The sequence below is a fragment of the Pinus tabuliformis genome, chromosome 9 (genome assembly GCF_031772625.1).
Source record: "Pinus tabuliformis cultivar Carrire ecotype Pingquan chromosome 9, CPIR1, whole genome shotgun sequence".
NCBI lineage: Eukaryota > Viridiplantae > Streptophyta > Pinopsida > Pinales > Pinaceae > Pinus > Pinus tabuliformis.
This window is the reverse complement of record NC_142307.1, coordinates 850,910,669-850,931,972: the sequence shown is the minus strand read 5'-3', so window position 1 is coordinate 850,931,972 and position 21,304 is coordinate 850,910,669. Positions and strand designations below refer to the sequence as shown.

General features: G+C 40.6%; 1 protein-coding gene across 1 annotated transcript in view; it reads right to left on the bottom strand.

Moving 5' to 3' along the window:
* LOC149151459 (gamma-tubulin complex component 4-like) overlaps positions 1 to 21,304 on the bottom strand; it is a gene marked incomplete at its 5' end in the record, with an annotated part of 418,255 nt that overhangs the window by 256,748 nt on the left and 140,203 nt on the right. The window contains 3 exons of the mRNA XM_089443166.1: positions 12,410 to 12,493; positions 12,608 to 12,688; positions 12,959 to 13,231. Coding sequence (XP_089299292.1) covers positions 12,410 to 12,493; positions 12,608 to 12,688; positions 12,959 to 13,231 — 438 coding nt within the window. The remainder of the gene's footprint in view (positions 1 to 12,409; positions 12,494 to 12,607; positions 12,689 to 12,958; positions 13,232 to 21,304) is intronic.

Genomic DNA, 21,304 nt, shown 5'->3' with positions numbered 1-21,304 from the left:
TGCAATTCTCCCTCTGAATCGATTTCCTCTTGCCAAACTACGACTAGTTTGGAAATCGATTTTACTCGGGTAACTGAATATCTGTCTGATTTGTTTTCCAAATGCCCATCGAAATCCTTCTTATAATCCTTCAGTTGAGTATTCAACGGCCCAGATTAGATTCTAATCAATGGCTCAGATCATATTGACTTGATCCTCGTCTTCTTCTAGAAGTTTCACCCATAGTTAGATTAACACCCTTTAATTATTTTAATTTCCTAAGTTTAGACTTAAGCACTCATTAAAAATGATTAATTATTTTAATAAAACTGTCTCCGGGTAGAATTTCCCAAAACGATTTCTAGGTATTGTGGAATACATGTGTCTAAGCCTCCCTACAAAATTTGAGACTTAGAGCACATCTGATGCTACCAGAAATCAACACACTCATCACCACCCATACCCCATAACTCTAGTTTTGCTTTGTCTTTGGCCATAGATGTTGCTCCACCAATAGAATAACAACTCATCACTTCTCATCAATCCAACTCTTGGCATATACCAGAGTCAACCCCACTATGTTGATGTTGATGTAGGGCTAGTGCAACTGGAATGTTGGTGCTTGTAGCATCACTCATGTCTAAAGGCCCCTATCGTACAACGCCCCTGACTAAAAATATCGCCCCATCAATGGGATACCAACTCATGATCTCCACCAATCCATCTTGTGGGAAGAATCGGATGCATGGGCTCTACTATGTTGCATCGTACTCAGCTCATGCAGCTCTGCCTGGTCAACCCACAAGGTTCGTCTAAGAAATCTTGCCCCTCTTTCAATAGTGGACAAGAGTGGGCAGACCATGCTACAAGCCTTGTCTATGTACCCCTGGAGAGGGTTGAGGTCTGAAAGTACTATAGCTCTATTGGCTACCTATGCATATGTCTGCTCCTCATCAATGGCTGGTCCAAAAGATAGCTACTCATCCTCCTCCATCATGGGCTCAACATGAGGCTCCAATTGGCTCTCCAAAAATGGCTCATCATGCACAATCTGCATATCATCTTCCTCAACTGACTCACGTTCTTCTAGGTTCTCTTCATGTTGAATCATCACTCGCTCATCTCGCAATTTTGCACCATGATCTTCTTCCCTTAAGGGGGGGGAATTTGATCACACATGGATGCATATTTGGGCAACTGCCAACAACTCTAAATGACTACTCATGCTCCTTAGAGGTAGCCTCGTATGATCCCATGGGCTCAACTATAAAAGAAGAATCCTCATCCAGAAAAGTCAAAATAAATCTCCTCCTGATCTACCTTTGTCACCTCCTTAGTGTCACCCAAACATGATTGGTTAGAACCAAAAGCTTCCTTGCAGATGAAGCAAAGACCCTTCCTCCGCAACTCATTCTTGTTGCACGATCCACCAAATCTTAGCAGCTCCTCCCCAGTCAATTGTCTTCTAAGCAGCTTAATGTTCTACTCAACCAACCTTTCAACTAGTTCATAAGCAGCGAGTGAGACAATTTGTTCATTTCTCCAAATTGCCAACAACTTAGACTGCAACTTCTTGCAGATGGCATCACAGTCTCCCATAACTAAAGACAAAATGGACTGCATGTGTGCTTTGACCGTGTCTGGATGATGTTTCTTAATGCTGAAGTATTGGAACATTTGAAGAATCAAGTCATCACACTCTAGATCAAACATGATGTCATAAGATCTGAGCATGGCCATGGCTTCTAAAATCTCAAGCTTTTTCCCAAAGGTAGGACCCACGGTGTTATCCAAGTCCTGAAAGGTCTCTACTATCAGCTTGAAAACTCCCCTCATAATATCATCATTGTAAGGGGGTATAGGTGCAGTCAACTTCATGATGTTACTGAGACAGGATGCAACTAGAAGTTTGACCCCTTCACAAGGGTACTCCAAGAACTTGTGTTGTATAAGGGCAAGCATGGCTGGTTTTAGAGCCCAACTTAGCTTCTTCCCCTCTGACTGGCCCACCTTGGAAAGGAGTGAGTCTAGTTCTTCCAATTTGAGAAGGGCTTTCACTGTAACCCTCATGTATTTCAAATTTGTCCCAAGTGCAAATATTTTGTGCCTGATTTATGGCCCCTTCTACAAATCCCTTTGGCTTCTCTTGTTGAAGAATGGCATGAACTCCCTTTGAGAAGGGTATGTTGTTCTTCTTTTTTTGTCGATCCATATTGTAGTCCACTAAAGTATTGTTGTGTTAATTTAGGAGGCGCCTTACAAACTCCATTATTGGCATAACCTCATCAAAATGACATCAATTAAAGCTATAGCCATATAAATGTTCTAATCATCAAACATCTCATGGACAGCTACATCAACAACATACAATACACTCTCTACTCTCAAACCAACTCATAACCAGCAACCAAACAAACTCATACAAGTAATGACATGGCCACAACAACAATTTTCCTCACAATAGACCTCAATCTTCAACACAGGGCTATACTATAGGAAGGTTACATCAATGGATGCAGACCTCTGACCCTAATACATACAACAGCACAAATGATCATTACAAGGCTCAACTCAAAACATAGACCTCTCCAAATGTACTCAACCTCACACTTCAACATCAAACCCTAATACATTTTATCTGTAATGTCCCCATTTTTATTCTTCTTCATAGTATATAGCCAAGGTGGATTTCCAAGGTAGGGGATGGCCAGGTCAGTGGAGCAGGTTTATGTCATTAGGGGTTCCGCTAGAGTTTTGAGGAGTTTTCATGGGGTCAGATAGCATTCGCTTGGCATATTCATCATTATGAGCAGTTCTGCACATCTTGTTTTTGTTTCCATGACTTTCTGATAATTCCTGTAAAACAGGGTTAATATTGGCATAACTTAATTAATTATGCCCGAGGTGGCATTGATGGAACACCTCAATGTAATAGCTCATTGGAACCGAAACAAGAAGATCTACAAGATGGGATGCTGAGAAGAGACTTCCAGTGGCCGAAGAGAGTATGGTGGGAAATTTTCCATTTTCCTTAGTTAAAAAATCACTTTAATTAGTCATTTAATTAAGGAAAAATAATTAATTGGAGAAAAAGGGCCAAAAGTGACTTAAGTGAAATAAAATAAAATTAAAAGGGTCACTTGATAAAGTCAATGTTGGAGCTTCTAGAATAATAATAAAATAATAAATAAGATGCTTCTAGAGGCTTGGAGATCCATCCATGAGATCTATAGAAGAGAAGGAGAAGGTCATTTGGAGACACCTTGGATTTGAGATTTCTTCTTGTGGAGAGGTTTGAGAACATGATTCTCTACTTCAACAGTAGCCCCAAGACAGAAACCCTCAAGTGATTCAATGAGAGTGGGCGGAGCGCCCATCTCTTCCCTTGGTGGATCCATTCAGGGTTCACAGGTTGCAGTGATTTGTTTTTCAGTTATTTTGGGAGGCCCATTGTGGCATTATTGTAGATATGTCGAGGCCAAATATCTCAGCGTTTTTGTTATTCCAGCATGTAAAACCCCAGTTCATATATTATAATAAAGCTGAGATTGTTTCTGCTTATCATGTTATACAAATTTCATGCATTTTATATGTCATATTTTACATAGTAATCTTTTGTTTGTGAGTAGAAATTCTATGTGAAGGGGTTGTTCCAAATTTTCTTCGTTTGGGACATTACAGTGGTATCAAAGCCTTGATCTTGGCTCAGCCTACGAGTTTTCAGTTTTAATTACCGCTATTATGGTTCAAGTTATTATTTGTAGAAATTCTTCCACTTTTGTCAGAGCTAATTTTATTGCAGAAGATATATGCTTGTCCAAAATAGCCTCAGGGTTTTGAAGATTATTTCCATCAAGCCAGAAATCTCTAATACTATTATTGAAGGAATTTCGGGGCTAAATTTATTATTGTTCCAAAGTAAGAAAATTGAAGAGTAAGGGCCAACTTTGTTTTTGTACAAGCCAAAATTTTGGCACCGAGTCATTCAAACAAAAAATCTGGGACTAGAGAAAGGTCGATCTGGTAGGAACCCGAGCCACTGGCTTGGAAGAATAAGGCACAGATCCAATCCGCCAATTTGATGCGCTGAGCAGCCAGTCTAATAAACAACCAGTGAATGATAGTTGTGGGAACATAACTATTGGCTAGGCATAAGATTGGGAGAATTGATCTACTGTCGGAGAGATTTGTTGATAGAGTGCATGTGAGGTCCCCTATGCGGTTGGATTGACGATCGGGTTGAATCATTTTGATGTAGCCACCGCAATCTGAAGAACGTCGATTGATCATGGACTACTGAGAAGTTACTTTCCAACTTCCGGCAAAGCCAAATCGAAGGGGGAATTTCAAGATCAATTTAATTTCATGAACTAGTGTTATCGACGCCAAGTGGATCGCTGAGCTGGACCCGATTTTCTTTGAAGCCGTCTTGATCGCTGAAATCACAAGGCCGAAAATATCAAAGGGTCTAGTCTGGGCCGCGGAAAGTCGAACTGAAGACATAATTCTGGAGCAATTGTGACTGATCACATTCAAGCGTAAAGCACTGCAAAAATCGTGATTGGAGCCACAAGGGACAAGCAGCCATTTTGCATGCAAACCCCACGAATTAGCGAAACTACCCTTCATTGACCGTGAAAAGTCGAGTTGTGGGCAATGTATGGTCACACCTGTGAGCTGGGGATTGTAACGGCGAATTGATTCACGTTTGTGGTCAACGTGAGCCGTCACATTGTCGCATCACTGAAGGTCGCAATTTGTTGTCACAATCGCATAATATATTTCGTGATTTGGGGTCGCTAAGGAGATGGGCGAAATCAAACGAGCCAAGCTCCAAGTCAAACAGTGAGCATCATGGAGGTTCTCAACAGCTGTTAAATTCCTCTAGTGAATGGAAGCGATAAATTTTTGAGCGACTAGCCGCATTCGTTAGAACAAGGACTATCTTGAATAGCTTGGCGCCAAAATTGTCGGCTTCTACATATGCCAAAGCTAAATTGCCGAAAGTATCAATCGCTGGAAAAATAATTATGGGTTAATTTGCATAAGCTCGGCAATGTCTGTAACTGTGATTGATTTGAAACTCATTGATTGCGTGATGGGCAATTAGTATTAAGGTTCGTTGTGTAAGAAGTCGTGCACATCTTTGGCAGTGGACAAGTTGTGCGTAGGGACTGGATCAATATGTGTGCTGAAGAATATCAAACAGGGCTAAATCATCGTTGACAGCGATTTGTGGCAAAGTCGTGGTTGTTGTCGAAAAGGTAGTGAAGTAATTTAGAGTGGTTGCATCAGATCGTTATCACACGTTGCCTGAGGATCCTATGTGTCCACGGAGGTGCTGATTGATCAGCTGCCATGGTAGGGAGGTGCAGCGGCAATGTAAAATACCTGGCAGCGGCAGCCCATATCTAGCATCAAAATCCGAGAATACTTGTTCATATCGCAGGTAGGTTGAGCTGGATCAATACGTGGAATTGATAAAAAATTATGTGATTGCTTACGTAGCCGCAGACCAAGGATTTTCAAGTGTTCTGCTTCATGTATCTCTCCAGAAGTTCTTTCATTAAAGGGGGATTGATTAAATAGATGACATTTTTTGTGAAGAGCGCATCATTTATTTGCAGGGAGGCACCAATGAAATTCAAAGGAGGAGCCGACTTCCCTTTCACTACAAGGGCTATGGATTCCTCTGTTGGTTGCACGTATTTGGTGTCCATTGGGAGGCTACACCTGTTGATTATTACACAGTGAAGTGGGGGTAGTCACCTGGGAGATACATTGCTAATAGTCACACTGGAAGGAGCAACAAATACTCAAGAGAGCCCTGTTGTTCGTATACCAGGTTCCTCTAATTATTGCCACTGGTATTTTTAATCTTTGATGAATGCAATAATAAAGTGGTAGAAGCATATCTGTGCTTTTGGGCACTTATAAAATCAGTATTTATCACAAGAAAGCGTTATCATGTCAACTGGAGTTCACTATGGGTGAATTATTTTGAGTTTATAAATAAAGTTGGTACAGTTGTTTGAGGCTTCTCTGTGCTACCAAAATCTTTGTATGTGTCATTTGAACAAATCATAAAGTCTACACCTATAGCAAGTGTATCCAACTGTTTGGTAAAACTATACACTGAAGTTGGCCACAAAACTTAGAAATTTCTAGAGGAATTGACAAATTGAAGGTTCCCTTGCCGAAGCAAAACTTCCAGTGTTATAGCCGATTGTTCGTTGGAAGTTGAGAATCACCATTGGAGTAAGATTGGACATAATTTTATTGGCAGAGTTGGGAGAGTCCAATTGTTGGGGAAAACATCAGAAGAATTCCAGACACCAAAATTTAGTAGACAGTCACCCAAGTTCGTTGTTGGCCAAACATTAAAATATTCTCTGCCAGAATTACAGTGGGCGCTGAAGGTTATTCTTTATAGGACGTGGGTGATGGTGTTATCATTTTCTGTGTATGCAAATTTTCTTAGGGTCATTTCCTTCTTATTGGACACATGAGTGGCTTAAAAGTTAACATATAAAGGTAGTCCTGTAGCAGACAACAACCACAGCGAAGTATTGAAGCAGACTTGATGGTGCCCTGAGTTGTGCGTCTGACACCAAATAAAGACACCTGTAGTGGAGGTCGAGTTCACTGGTTGACTGAGCCACGATTTCTTGGAGGACGAGTTATCACTTCCAAATCTAGGACGAAGTTGTTCTTGTGCACGTGTCTCTGTCAAAAGGGGGCACAAATTTATAACTTTCTCAGTAATCTCTTGATGTGTATTTGTAACTGTAGTAGCGGGCTGAGATAGAGAGTGCCACAGGAGATCCTTTTCTTGTGGAAACTTTTGTTGAAGACATACAAAGCCACTGAGTATCACTTGCAGGTTACTTCATTGTCATTCAAACCAGGGAGCTTGAAATTTTCAAATTTATTGGCTCATAGATGAGTCACTAAGGCAACTTGCATCCCTTATAGCAACGACCCTCTTGTTAGAAGAAATTTGATAAGGAGAATTTTTGGAGGGTTCCGATCTGGAAAAGATGAGGAGCCAAAGAAAGAGCAGTCTCCAAAACCCCCAAAGAAGAGCAGAAATCAAATGAGAAGAGAGTGGATTTGTTTTACATGTTAGGGAGCGTGGACACTAGATCACAGGTGTAAAGCTAAGGGAGAAATGATAGAGGTAGAGCTGGGGAAGACACATTCTGTCCATTCAGATGAGGATTCTTCTGAAGAGCATTAGCAGGCATGTGAGGATGATGTCAGCAGCTGCGGTATGCATAACTATATAGTGGATCGGTTTAATGAGAAACAGATTATTCCCATGCAGAGAGGAGACCGGGGAGGTGAGCTATCAGTGGCAATCCAGCATGGTGAACACATAGGGGAGCGTGAGCAGACCTGTAGAGATGCTGACGACAGCCTAGATTTATATTCGGCTGTGTATGATGAGCTGCCAGCAGACCTTATGAGAGACCTTCAGGATGATGAGTCACCAGTGGTGATTCAGCATAAGCATCATATGGCAGATCACGAGTCAGCCGAGGAGGAGGATGTGCGCAGTATGCATGGTGAGCCTTTTAGGGAGGGCCAGTTAGAGGTTCATATTGAAGCCGTGATGATGGAGGATGAGCGGCCACCCTTGGGGTCAATCGTTGATGAGGAGAAAACAGATGTACATGCAACTGGCAAGGTGATGGTATTTGCTGACACTTGTCCTCAGGAGATGTTGGAGTATGACAGGACAGTTTGGCAAGAGATTGGTGGACTAGAGGAGCGTGGATTTTCCTATCAGGCGAGGGAGATGGCAGTGCATCCATCTTTGGGTCTACCCATTGATGAGGTGCAAACAGATGTAGTGGCAGCCAGTTGAGCTGCAGCATTTTCAAGCAACAGCCCTCTCTAGGAGTACATAGATGGGGCTTGCAGCACAGTTTGGCCACTTGTACCTGTTACAGGGAGAGAGGCAAGGTTCCCTCGATGGATATTATTGTCCAACCAAGTAGAGCAGCATGAGTTGAGCATGGACCAGCATCAGCATACTTGACTTGTTACTTACACCAAGGTCCATGATTTGGATTGGCGAGAGATCATGAGTTGGTATCCTATTGATGGAGTATCAATTTTAGTCAGGAGCAGAGTATTGCAGATGCCCTTAGAGGTGAGGGATATTACATGCTCCAGTTGGCAGCAGGATGTAGGCTGGCCACTCATCATTATTTCAGCGCAGCATCAGTATGATGAGATTGACCTTGGTTTATGCCAAGGGTTGGATTGGAGAGAGGTGATGGGTTGGTATGCAGTGGATGGAGCAGCGTTCGCAGCTAGAGCTATAGCACAGCAAGAGCTGTGGAGCATTGATCAAGGTGGATCTACTACTAGCGGTTTGAGCCAGAGATGGACATGGGATCCAAGTATTGGGGGATCCAGTCATGTTTCGATAGCTTCGAGGTGTGATGTGGACCAGTGGTTTGTATGGGATCTAGGCATTGGGTCTCAACTGTGTTGGGCCACCAGACTGGTCCGTAGATTTGGATTGCTTGAGGGCAAGCAATCTTCGGGCAGGAGGACTGTAATGTCCCCATTTTTATTCTTCTTCATAGTACAGCAAGAGCGGATTTCCGGGGCAGGAGATGGCCAGGTCAGTGGAGCAGGTTTATATCATTAGGGGTTCCGATGGAGTTTTGAGGAGTTTTCATGGGGTTTGATGGAATTCACTTAGCATATTCATCATTATGAGCAATTCTGCACATCTTGTTTTTGGTTTTGTGACTTTCTGATAATTCCTGTAAAACGGGGTTATTATTGGCATAATTTAATTAACTATGCTCAAGGTGGCATTCTGGGGAGATTAATTGATGGAACACCTTAGTGTAATAGCTCGTTGGAACCGGAACGAGAAGATCTACAGGATGGGATGCTGAGAAGAGACTTCCAGTGGCCGAAGAGAGTATGGTGGGTAATTTTTCATTTTCCTTAGTTAAAAAATGACTTTAATTAGTCATTTAATTAAGAAAAAATAATTAATTGGAAAAAAAAGGCCAAAAGTGACTTAAGTGAAATAAAATAAAATTAAAAGGGTCACTTGATAAAGTCAATGGAGGAGCTTCTAGAATAATAATAAAATAATAAAATAAGATGCTTCTAGAGGCTTGGAGATCTATCCATGAGATCTATAAAAGAGGAGGAGAAGGTCATTTGGAGACATCTTGGATTTGAGATTTCTTCTTGTGGAGATGTTTGAGAACGTGATTCTCTACTTCAACAGTAGCCCCGGGACGGAAACCCTTGGGTGATTCAGTGAGAGTGGTTGTGCGCCCATCTCTTCCTTTGGTGGATCCATTCAGGGTTCACAGGTTGTAGTGATTTGTTTTTCAATTGTTTTGGGAGGCATGTTGTGGCATTATTGTAGATCTATTGAGGCCATCTATCTCAGTTATTTTGTTATTCTAGCATGTAAAACCCCAACTCATATATTATAATAAAGCTAAGATTGTTTCTGCTTATCATGTTATAGAAATTGCATGCATTTTATATGTCATATTTTACATGGTAATCTTTTGTTTGTGAGTAGAAATTCTATGTGAAGGGGTTGTTCCAATTTTCTTTGTTTGGGACATTACATTATCAATGCTCTAGTTACAAGACATTGCATAAGGCAATTACATAGAGAGTTTCATACAAAAAGGATATAAATGAAGACTGACAACCCCCAGCAACAATATATGTACCTAGCTTGGTGCATCTAACAAACTTCTCTACTAGTCAAACCGCTAGTGGTGGGTGGTTCAACTAGCGCTTCATCCTACCTCTGTTGCTCCATCTGTTGCAAACTCACTGGACCTCCTGCACCTAAGGTTGTGCTCATACTAGTAACTGTACCAGATCCCAGTGACTGTCCTTACAGTTGTCCCTGCGACTGCCCCTGTGGCTATCCCTGTTGCTACACCAATGGAGCTTTTGTTGCTTCACTCTGATCACCTGCCAGCAACTCGCGAGTTCTCTTGAAGGCTCTTTCCTCCATGAAATTCACATCCCGTCTCACAATAATCTTCCTACAGCTAGGAACATAGATCTTGTATGCCTTTGATGTTTTGATATACCCAACAAAGAACCCCTTCCCTGCAATCTGATCTAACTTAGTGTGTTTCTCATCAGGTACATGGTAGTAGGCTACACTGCGAAAGATCTTGAAGTGACTAACCTTTGGCTTCTTTCCGGAGAAAAACTCTAATGGTGTTATCTTCCACAATGCCCTATGAGGAACTCTATTCTGCTTATACATCGTTGTGTTACATGTCTCAGCCCATAGAAACTTGAGCATGTCCTAGTCATATAACATAGCTTTTGTTGCCCCAACTATAGACCTTTTTTCCGCTCCACTACTCCATTTTGTTGTTTATTGTATGGAGTTGTCCAATCCCTCCTGATGCCCTCTTTCGCACAGAAACCCGTGAAGTCATTATTTGTGTACTTTCCTACATTATTTGTGTGAAGCACCTTGATCCGCTTCCCTGTCGCATTTTCCACTAGAGCTTTAAACTCTTGGAAACGACTGAAGACCTCATCCTTGTTCTTCAAGAAACAGATCCAGGTTTTCCTGGAGCAGTGATCGATGAAGGTGATGAAATACTCATACCCTCTGAGAGATGTGGTGGAAATAGGAAGACCCCTCAGGTTAGAATCCATCTAGTCTAAAGAGAGAACGGTAAAGCCACTAAGGTGACAATGGAAGCTTGTCTAAGTTTTCCTTGGGGGTCTCATAACGTGTGCTTATGGGACATTTGCACCAAGTGAGAACCTAGGAATCAACAAGGACAATAACACTCCCTCATGCAACCGCCCCAGCTAGAATCAATTCACAAACCATGTCACAAACACCTATATGACCATTGACTCATTGACTAAAAGTCGATTATGGCTGAAAATTCCATCCCACCTGCACAGATGTAGAATTTGATTTTAATTCCAACAATGGGCTTCTTTCTACACCTAGGTGCCAAAGAATATTTGTTTTATAAACCAAGCCTTTGGAGCTTGCCTCAACTCGTGAAGAATATAATTTTACCTACAAATTACAGCCCTTGAGATTGATGTTTAAACAAGCCATGTTTGACGTCCAAACAGCAAATTCACTAGCATCTTGACCACCATTGAAAGTGTCCTAGGCATTCAGTCCTTATCCCATATCATGTCTATCATGCTTGGAATACATCTTTAGCTCCATTCAATGTTTTCTCCTACTTACATGAATTTATAAAGCAGAGTTCAAATTATCAAGGTTCAGAAAACGAATATAATTTATCCCACCTGCATCAAAATGTCCATGCTGGTATACTACTCACATATACTCTAGTTCCTGCCAAAATGATCAATGTCTTGTGTTCCCATGACAATCAACTGGTTCCCCTTGGCATTGTCTTGTGCCATATCACTACAATGATTTAACTTTTATCATTTCAACATGTTCCCATGTTCATTATCATGTGAGCATGCTCTGCTTCCCATCACTGTCTCTATTATTCAAACTTTCTGTCTCGTTGTTATCCAAGCAATTTAATATATTAATTTTTTTCTAAAATTAAATTTTTTTCCCATTTGTGTATACTGTAAATACCCTAAAACCATAAAATTCGATGGTTATTTGCTTGGCTCAAAGATTCTTCTTTGTGTGTTGTAGCTTATTGCTTCCTCATCATATTTACATTGTTGTCACTGTAAACATTTTTATTTAATATTTTATTTTTCTAAATTGTATAAACAATGAGTTTAATTTATTGAAATTCATCCCTAACGGTAACGGTGCCACTATCTTCCTTGGTAAAACCCGGAGAATACCTAGAATTCTGGTTCTTATGTTGATCCTCCCTTGTGCATGATGCCAATTCTGCATCCCATGTGCCACAATCTCACGGCTACAATCTATTATTCCTGTGGTTGTGCCCAGAATGCCTTTACCATTCACCATGGCTTTCCCAAATACACTGATATCGGACTCAGATCCTCCCAGATGCCAACGAACCTTAGCTTTCATATTATATAAGATAAGAGCACACACACACAATGTAATACAGAGTAGCAAAGAAATAGAGACAGATAATTGTACTCTTCCATTATCAAAAAAGATACTCATGACATGGACTCATGGATGGATACAAAAAGTTGTCAAGCATGGAGTTACAATATTTTAACACGTTAGGTATATAAATCTCTCTTATTAATTATCATTATGTCATGAGACACTTTATGATCTTACACTAACACCTAATAATGTTCCATGAAGAAAGACAGTTATCTACTTAGTTCATATAAAGGTGTCCAAAAAAAGGCAAAGTAAACACAGTTAAATATGACAATTCAATATAACTATCCTGTGCAAAATAAACAGTTAGAAGAAAGAAGTTTGCAGTTATAGTGAGGTTATACAACTTGCCTGAAAGAAATCTCCTTTAGCCAAAAGGAAGTAATCTTTAAGTGCTTTTAAATGGCCATTCAAGTCTGCATGTACAACAACAAGCTACAAACACCTAGCATAAGTGACCAAAATGTTAAATATCCTAATCAGTATTGAAGCAAACTTGGATTTTCTATATTTGCCAAATGTCAATTCTTTACACTTGGGTTATCACACCTGCCAAAGATGTGTAGCAGCAATAGTGCGAATAGAATCAACAGCACATTCAAATGACCTCTTGTGGAATTCAGGCATGTCCTTCATATCAACAGTAAACAAGTTGTACATGAATTCTTTAATCATATTTACAAATAGAAAGCATGGCAAACTTAAATCTGAATCCTTCTAATAGTTCCAACACAGATGAGCATCAAATCTGACTAACCGAATAATTGCATTAATGTCATCATTATGTAAACTGCTTATTTGAGTAATCAAATTAGAACCATAACCAAACATTAGTTAAACATTGATATCACCTCAATAAGTCTCATTTACCCTAGTAGCCCATTCAATGACAAAAGATACCTTCAATTCTTGAAGCATTGCAGCAATTTTATCAGCTTCAGATTGTGGAAGAAGCTTTGCATCATGTGAAGGTCTACCTGCCAAGAATGACTCCTTTTGGAAAGAAAAGCTTCCTGTTACTCCTTGCAGTCTATTTGAAGCCCTTGATTGTTGATGAGGTCCAGCCTTCTGGCTCTGAAAAGATGGGCTAGGGTTGCGCAGAACTCTAACAGCTTTGCCTACAAAAAGAATAGACTCTGCAACTCGCATTTGAATATAATCTGGTAACATGTCCTGAAGCATCAAATAATGACAATTCAGAAATAGAAGTGAATAGTTACGATTAATTCATGACCAACAACAATGTACATCTTAACAATACATGCCATTTCACTATTCTCAGTAAAAAAATTCCTACGATTGAGTACTTATCAGTAAAAAAAACATATTACAAAAGCGTCTGCTGTATTCCAATTTCCAACTGACAGCAACATGCCATAAAGCCAATTTCATAGGTGCCTGTCTAGCGAATAGACAATTAATGTCCAGGGAAATATGGTAACATATATAATTTGATAAAAATTCATCAGTTAATCACACAAGGAATAGAGATGAATATAAATTGTACTTATGCACTTAAGTGAAAAATCCATGACCAATGACCATGACCCTGGGTTAATAAAGTATAATTATTCTGTGAATGTTCCGTCTCTTTAGACTCAGATTTGTGAATGATTTCCATTGTGAACCAAGAGTTTTCAAACATAAGGATTCAAAGTAACAGCAATTTCGGCCTCTAGTCCAGCAGCTGCTATGCTAAGATTGTGGCAGCCTGTATAACAGATTGCAGATCACAATCTTTTCAGATCTGTGTGCCCTCAAAACAGATACTCAAAATCTGCCATGATCAATGTCTAGCCTCAGATCAGCTCCAATCAGAACAGCATACACACCCTGTTAACCCTCATATTGTGTGAGGGTTAACAAGGGTGATCTTCATCACACATATCAATGGTCTTCATGGTTGATGCTTCTATGGTGTATTATAATGGTGCACGGTATGTTACAAGTTGCTTTAGTAGACTGTATGGTGCTTTATCTTAATGCACAATTTTCTCTACATGGATGAATAGCAATGATGGATCAGCATATCAGTGCGCACTTGTTGGTTTATGCTTGCTACTTTCTGTGATTTATATTGGCATTGTTCTATTACACCCTGCATATATATTATATTCAAACAGTACTGTTGCTGCTCACACTTTTGAAGACAATATGCAAGCAATGAAATTCGTATGGCAGTCCAGATTTACTTTAGGGTACTGCTATTAATGATAAATTCTGGAGACATCATAGAAAAATATTGCAGCCCATAAACCCACAGGGATATCATCATCCACAGCACTAAATCATCACTAAGATCAGCAATTAAAACTCAGCAGCTTCGAGAAGTTAAGACAACAAACATGAAGCAGCATTTCAGTGTTGTTTTGATTTGGATGCTATGTCAGTTCAAGATGCAAATTGATGACATTCTGGAGATGCAGAACGACTTAGTATTCAAGAAGATATTGGAGTATATTGCTAGTACAGGCAACCGATGTAAAGGTTCTGAGATTTCCTGTGGTCTCTCCATGCATAATCCCTGGCCTGACCACCATTGGGACACTATCTAAACACTAGCAGGCCACTGCCCTGCTTAGGAAAAAAGAGCAAGTTCAATTCTAGCATCACATCATCAACATTTTTTTCTTCTCTCTTTCCCAACCAAGGAAATGGTAAATGATCAAAGGCAAAGCTATAAGCACTCATATTTTGCCAAATCCCACTGTAACACATCTATTGCAGTTTTGGTGATCGTTATGTCAGCAGCCTCCCAGACTTAAAGTGAAGATGGGATCATTGGCAGTGGAATTCAAGCAAACATATCTGACATCCCAGAAAACATTTGAGACAGGATGACAAGAATTTGATGGTTCTTTCTTTCAATGTCATGACCTGTGTATGGAGTTTTTTTACTTCTTTCTGAAGATCAATAAGTCAGCCTGCAAGAAGATATTCATGAATTCCAATCAGCAAATTTTCAGCCAATTATACAAATACCAAAGGGCAAGACTGTCTCCGAGTAAATGAGAAACAACAGCGTTCCTGGCAACTCCATATCAGCAATGCTTCAGACCTTCAGGATATTGCATGAGGTTGCATGAGGTTACTACTTGCAGGAGCAGGTTAACGATTTTCAGTATTAGGTAAGAGTGCTCCGGGCCAAAACCAAATACAAATCTAAATAAGGGATAATAAATGGTAGCAACGCATACTTCAAGGCTACTTCATGCCTTATATTATCCTAATTAGATGAGCACCTAAGGTCTTATTTTGAGGAAACACCCACAATGGAAAGAAGGAATAGATCCAAAATGAAACAAGCCTCTTTGAAAATGGTCTTGTATCTCACCTAGCTCTCAGAAAAATCAAGTAAAAAGGCACCTGTTTAGTAACATTAGAGCCTACACACATGTACTTGAGGTTGAAGAAATGTAACAGGCCGACCTGTGCCAGTGAAATTCTAGGGCTGACTTATGTCCTATTTTGACCGAATGCCATATATACATATTATTAATACAGTCTAGAGCGCCCAACTGAGGTCTGTGCTGCAATTCTGAGGTTCAAGGCTGAAGTAACAGGCAAGATATCAGAGTCAGACCTCTATACCTGGGCTTCATTTCAATGGTTGGAATCTATCTGCATACGGGAGATATACTTTTTAGTCATATGGCAAGTTCTGCTCTGAGACAGCAGAAAATCAGCAGGACAAGGCAGCCTTTCAGAATAGCTATGGAAAGATTCTTCATCACACAACAAGTTTTATCTTCAGATTTGGAAGCTAAGGCATCACAGCCTTGCGGCACCACCTTTGCATTTACAGGCTAATCTAACACAGCCCTCGAATGATATGACAACAGAAATAAACATCATAGCCAAGCGTACTTTTCCAGATTGATTGACATCTAGAATCTAGATATCTTTATGGTAACTAAGTAGAGCGACCTTGCTTATGGCTATGGAGATCCACTCCATCTTTAATCGAACAAACCACTTTGGGCTGGAGTTTGTTACACTTATTGAGGGTGTCGACCTTATTTGTAGCCTTGAAACATATCTTGAGCATATATTCATGGATTGATTTTCCAAATGGAGTAAGTCGTTTTGTGCATGTTGCCTCAAAATCTAGCAGACCTTGTGAGAGGCCTCACAACAAAAGAACTAGACTAAGATACAACAATGAGGTGGTTGCCACTGTCACCTTAGCACTCCACCTCCTGCTCTTTAGTGGAATTTCACCACATAGGAGGCTTCCCAATATATATCACCTAAAAGATGTTCTAAGTCAATTGGTTCAAGGTGATGTATGTGAATGGCTAAGCAAGGTACTTCTTAGTTGGATTAAGGCACAATTCTTTATGTCAAGGAGTAATGTACCATAAACTAAGCCTTGAAAAGAGTACTTGAGGCCTAGGGTTTCAATATATAGTTCAACAAAAGTATATCTAGGCATGCAAGCACAAAGAAAAGGTTTACTTAAAGGTATGATCAACAATAGGAGATGGTAAACCTTCAACAAGTCCTAAGTTGAAGCCTTGTATAAAATTAGGGTTTACGTGAGCACTAAATTTCCTAGGGTCGATGACATCAGCCCTAATGAGACAATATTCACCATTAACAAAGCTAGATTTTCAGTTTGTGAGGACAAACAACGTGAAAGAATGCCAAATCAGCTCCAACATCTCAATCGCTCAAGCCCTGATTGAATTCCTCCCTTGCCTTAGCCTTAACAATTTGCCTTAAAGGGCCAAAAAGGTAAGGAGGAAAAGGTAAGAATCTTAATAAATTTTGATCATCAATAGGATTCAAGTGATTTTCCCTGGTTAGGCGATCAAGTCTTATAGATTTAAACTATAGAGATATCAAATTCATGAATGGAGTAAGGGCGGAAACCCTAGTTCTCACTTTCAAACACTAGCTATATTTTTATGAGGGGAGAAATTAACTAGAAGAAATGCTCTCTAGGAGGTCTTCTAGGGATTCCAAGGAAAATAGATCAAACATGCAATAATTCACCAAGACTTTCCAATAAAATTTTGCATTTAGAGAAGGAACAATCAAAAACCCTAGCAATATTCCATTGCATGTAAAACCATAAAAGATATGCAATTAATAGTCACAATTTTTCCAAGGAAATGTTTTCTTTTAGTCCCAAAAAGATGTCTCCAATACACGAACTAGTCTCCAATAGCAAAACTCCACATAAGATCACATCTCCACAAGTAGTGAAATATAAGAGGCTAAGTCGAGCGCTTTTAAAAAGGTCATCATGTATAGGTGATTTCTCTACTTATGATAATTGCTTGTGATAGTCTTTTTACTTCTTGATTACAATCTTCTCTTCTTGAGTTATTATTGTGTTCTTTTCATCGAGACGATTACCAAATCATGAACAATAAAGAGACAAGAGACACAGTATATAGGTTGTCAGCTAGGGACAAAACCTCTCACTTTTTGAGAGGAAAACCCAAACAAAATCTTCTTATAGAACCTTAAGTTGACAAATAAAAAGACCATGACAAAGACCCTAGACACTAGAGCCCTCCCAAGACAAAGTAACAAGCCTTCTCTTCAACGCTGCTCTTCCTCTTCCCTTTCTCGGCTTCCTTCAGAATTTCAGCCTCTTCTTGTAGGTCTGCAATCATTTTCTTCATAACAGAAACCCTAGATAATATTTGCTTCTTGAATAGTTTCCTCAAGAGGGAGACTCTTTTCTCTCTCTTACTCGGCTTCCTTCAGCGAAGTTTTCTAGCCAAAAAATATCACTTTTGTATGAATACAACCTTCAATCTATCCTTGCCAACTTTGGACCTACAACCTTCGCACGTGTGAGGGTGAACTGGCCCCAAAACAGTCCACCAATGATGACACTTCCTTCACTCTGTTCTCTTCTTCTTTCGTTGATCTTTGTTGATTTCTAGTAGCATCGAATGTGCTCTAAGCCTCAAAATTCGCAGGAAGGCTAGGAGACATGTATTCCAGAATACCCAGAAATCGTTTTGGGAAATTCCACCCAGAGACAGTTTTATTAAAATAATTAAATATTTTTAATGGATGTCTAAGTATAAACTTGGGAAATTAAAATAATTAAAGGGTATTAATAAAACTGGGTGTGAATCTTCTAGAAGAAGATGGAGATGAAGTCAATATGATCTAAGCCATTGATTAGAATTTAATCTGGACCATTGATTACTCAACAAGAAGACTATAAGAAGGACTTCGATGGGCATTTGGAAGACACATCGAGTGGGATCAAGAGATTGATTTCTCAAGAGAGTAGCAGAGAGCAGTCAAAGAGATCATCGAGGAAATTCTTGCAGTGAGGGGCAGGGAAATTTTTCCGATTGGAGAGTTTCCTGATTCGGAAATACATTGTAGAGAAGGTAGAGAGACATCCAGAAGAGGCAACGTAGTGCCACGTAAAGGGAGTCTGAGATTCAGCTGGGAAGTTGAGTTCCAGAGCCAGAAGTTGGGGTGTGAGACTGGAGGACCAGAGGAACAAAGTTCCAGATAGCAGAAGATTCATGGAAAAGGTGACGCAGGCCCCAGAGAGGCTGACGCATATCTGCGTAGGCTGACCCAGAGGCTGCGCAGAGCCAACGTTGGGCCAGCCATCCAAGGCCCGGATCAATATCGATTCGCCAGTGATAGTGTGAGGTATTTCTCACTAATTTCTTTGCCAGTCAGATTCTCTATATTGGATAGCCAATAACACATCCAAAGATTGTATTCGGAAACTACTGCATAACAATACAAGCCCTCAACTGTTGCATCGGTTTTCCCGCATTGGGTTTTCTGGGGACATTTGTCCAAAAACAACGGTGTCAATTGTGTGTGTGGTTATTTCTTCTTGCTCAGTTCTTGTTTTCGCATATAATTTAATTAGTGAAGGCTGTAGTCATATTTACTTCGATATTTACAGTGTAACACAGTAAATAACTTGCATGAATTAACAAGTAGGAGAAGTAATATCAGTTTGTTACAGTAGGGATTTGGGTCTCCAAATTTTCACATGGTATTGGAGCGCAGGTGAAGCAAGAGAGCAAACCAGAAGAGTCCAGCATTGAAGAGAAGGAGGGAGATCGAAGTGCTGCGTAGGCAGCAAATCGAATCCCCAGAGGGATTATGCAGTCTAGGCCAGGAGGGAAAGATTCTCGAGGAAAATCTCTCTCTGAGTGAGTTGACAGAGAGGTAAGATTTCCAGTTCATGATTTGTCAGTGGCAGAGGGAGCAACGCAGCATCAAATCGAGCGCAAAGCAGTCTTCATGTGGGACACAGTTTTCTATAGCAGTTGTTGGGACAGAAAAACATTAAAAGGAGGGAGACACTATTTGAGGGAATTTCTTCCTCGGAGAATTTTGAGCCAAGGAATTCTATTTCTCAGTTGGTGAGCAATAGTAGCGAGGAGCAGATCTACTAACTCCAGTAGGGTGTGCGTAGGCCAACCTATCAGTTGCGCAGAGGAGAGAGGGAGCAGTTCCACTTTTTGTTGGCAGAGATGGCAGCTAATGGACTAAGAGATCAAGATCAATTGGAAGGAGCATCCAACTATGTGATCTAGAAGGCTAGGATCTCATGCCTTCTAGATGAGCATGATCTCAAAGCCTATGTCGATAGTGTGGTAGTTGTACCCGTCGATGCAGATCCGCTCAAGAAGTACAAGGTTGAGATGGCGAAGGCCAAGCGGTTGATCCTCGACGGAGTGAGGGATCACGTTGTATGTCACATTGTTGGCAAAGGGACAGCCAAAGAGATGTGGGATGCCTTGGCTACGTTGTATCAAGGATCTTCCGAGCAGTGGAAGATGTACTTGGAGGAGAAAATGAGATCTGCGAGGATGCAGAAGGGGGAACGCATTGATCTGTTCCTATCGAAGCTTTAGGAAGTCCGAGATCAGTTGGCAATTGTAGGATCATCACCTCAGCCTACAGAGATGGTGAGGTTGGCCCTGAATTCAGTCTCAAAAGAATGGAAAGTATTTGTCCAGAGTATCCTGGGCAGAGAGAAATTGTCGGATTGGGAAGGGATGTGGGCCGCTCTTCAACAGGAAGAGATGAGGTGAGACTTAGTCAAGTGCAAACTTGATGGCAGCAGCAGCAGTGGGACAAAGCCCAAGGAGGAGGAGGAGAATGCAGCCCTTGCATCAAAGGGGTAGCAAGAGCAGCGAAGGAAGAAGAAGGACTTTCTAAGATCAAATGTTTCTAGTGTGGTGAATTTGGTCACTACGCTACGTAGTGTCCTCTCAAGAAGAAGGACAAGGACAAGAAACATGATCCGCAGGCTGCAACCGCAAGGATCAAGGAGGAGGAGTTTGCCATGATTGCCCAAATACCTCTAGGGGAGAGGCGGGGTGATCTAGTACTATAGTTCAAAAGAACTACAAATGGGCAAGATCCTTGATGAATCCACTTCTTGGATCAATACCTTGCTACGAGAGCCCATATCAAAAGTATCAGAATGGACCAGTGTCAATTGGTGCAGAGGGATGTCGAAGTGACAGTTGCAGTGCTGAAGCACAACTAGAAGGAATGAATAGATGTTTTGCGCTAAGAGAGTACTCTTCTACCTCTAAGACGAAGATTGTCATCTTTCAGTTAAAGGAAAGTGCCTTGATTTGGTGGGGAAATCTAGAAAAACAATTAGACCTCACAACGGATAATGTTCCCTGGGAGTCGTTCGAGGAAAGATTATGTGCTAAATACTTGCCACCTTACTTTCAAGAGCAGCAAGTCGAGGCCTTTCATACGCTAGTCCAAGGTAACAAAACAGTGGAGAATATGAGATAAGGTTTATGGAGCTTGTGAAATATATTCATTATCTAGATACTAACGAACGTGAAGCTGAGCGCTTCGTATATGGATTAAATCCTTGAATCAAGGGCATGGTTAGGATGTGGAAGCCATCATCAGTAGCCAAGGCAGTTGAATGTGGTCGTTATGCAGAGGAGCATCTGGAGATAAAAAGGGATGTCAGGCCGACAGAACCCCTACAACCAGGGTTTCCAGGAAAGACTCCCCAAAACTTCTTTAGGGGAAGTAGCTCGAGACCACTTCTTTATGGTAATAGATTTACCCCAAGAGGAGTAGGAGCAAGAGCTCCCATGACAGTTAATACTATAGTTGTTGAATCATCAAACACAAGTCCATGGAAATCTCAAGGAACTTCTAATAGAGGAAGAAATGCAACAGGAAATAGCACAAGAGGACGAAGTTGCTTGTCTAGAAACTCACAATCCAACTCAAGGGGACTGTCCCATGTTAATT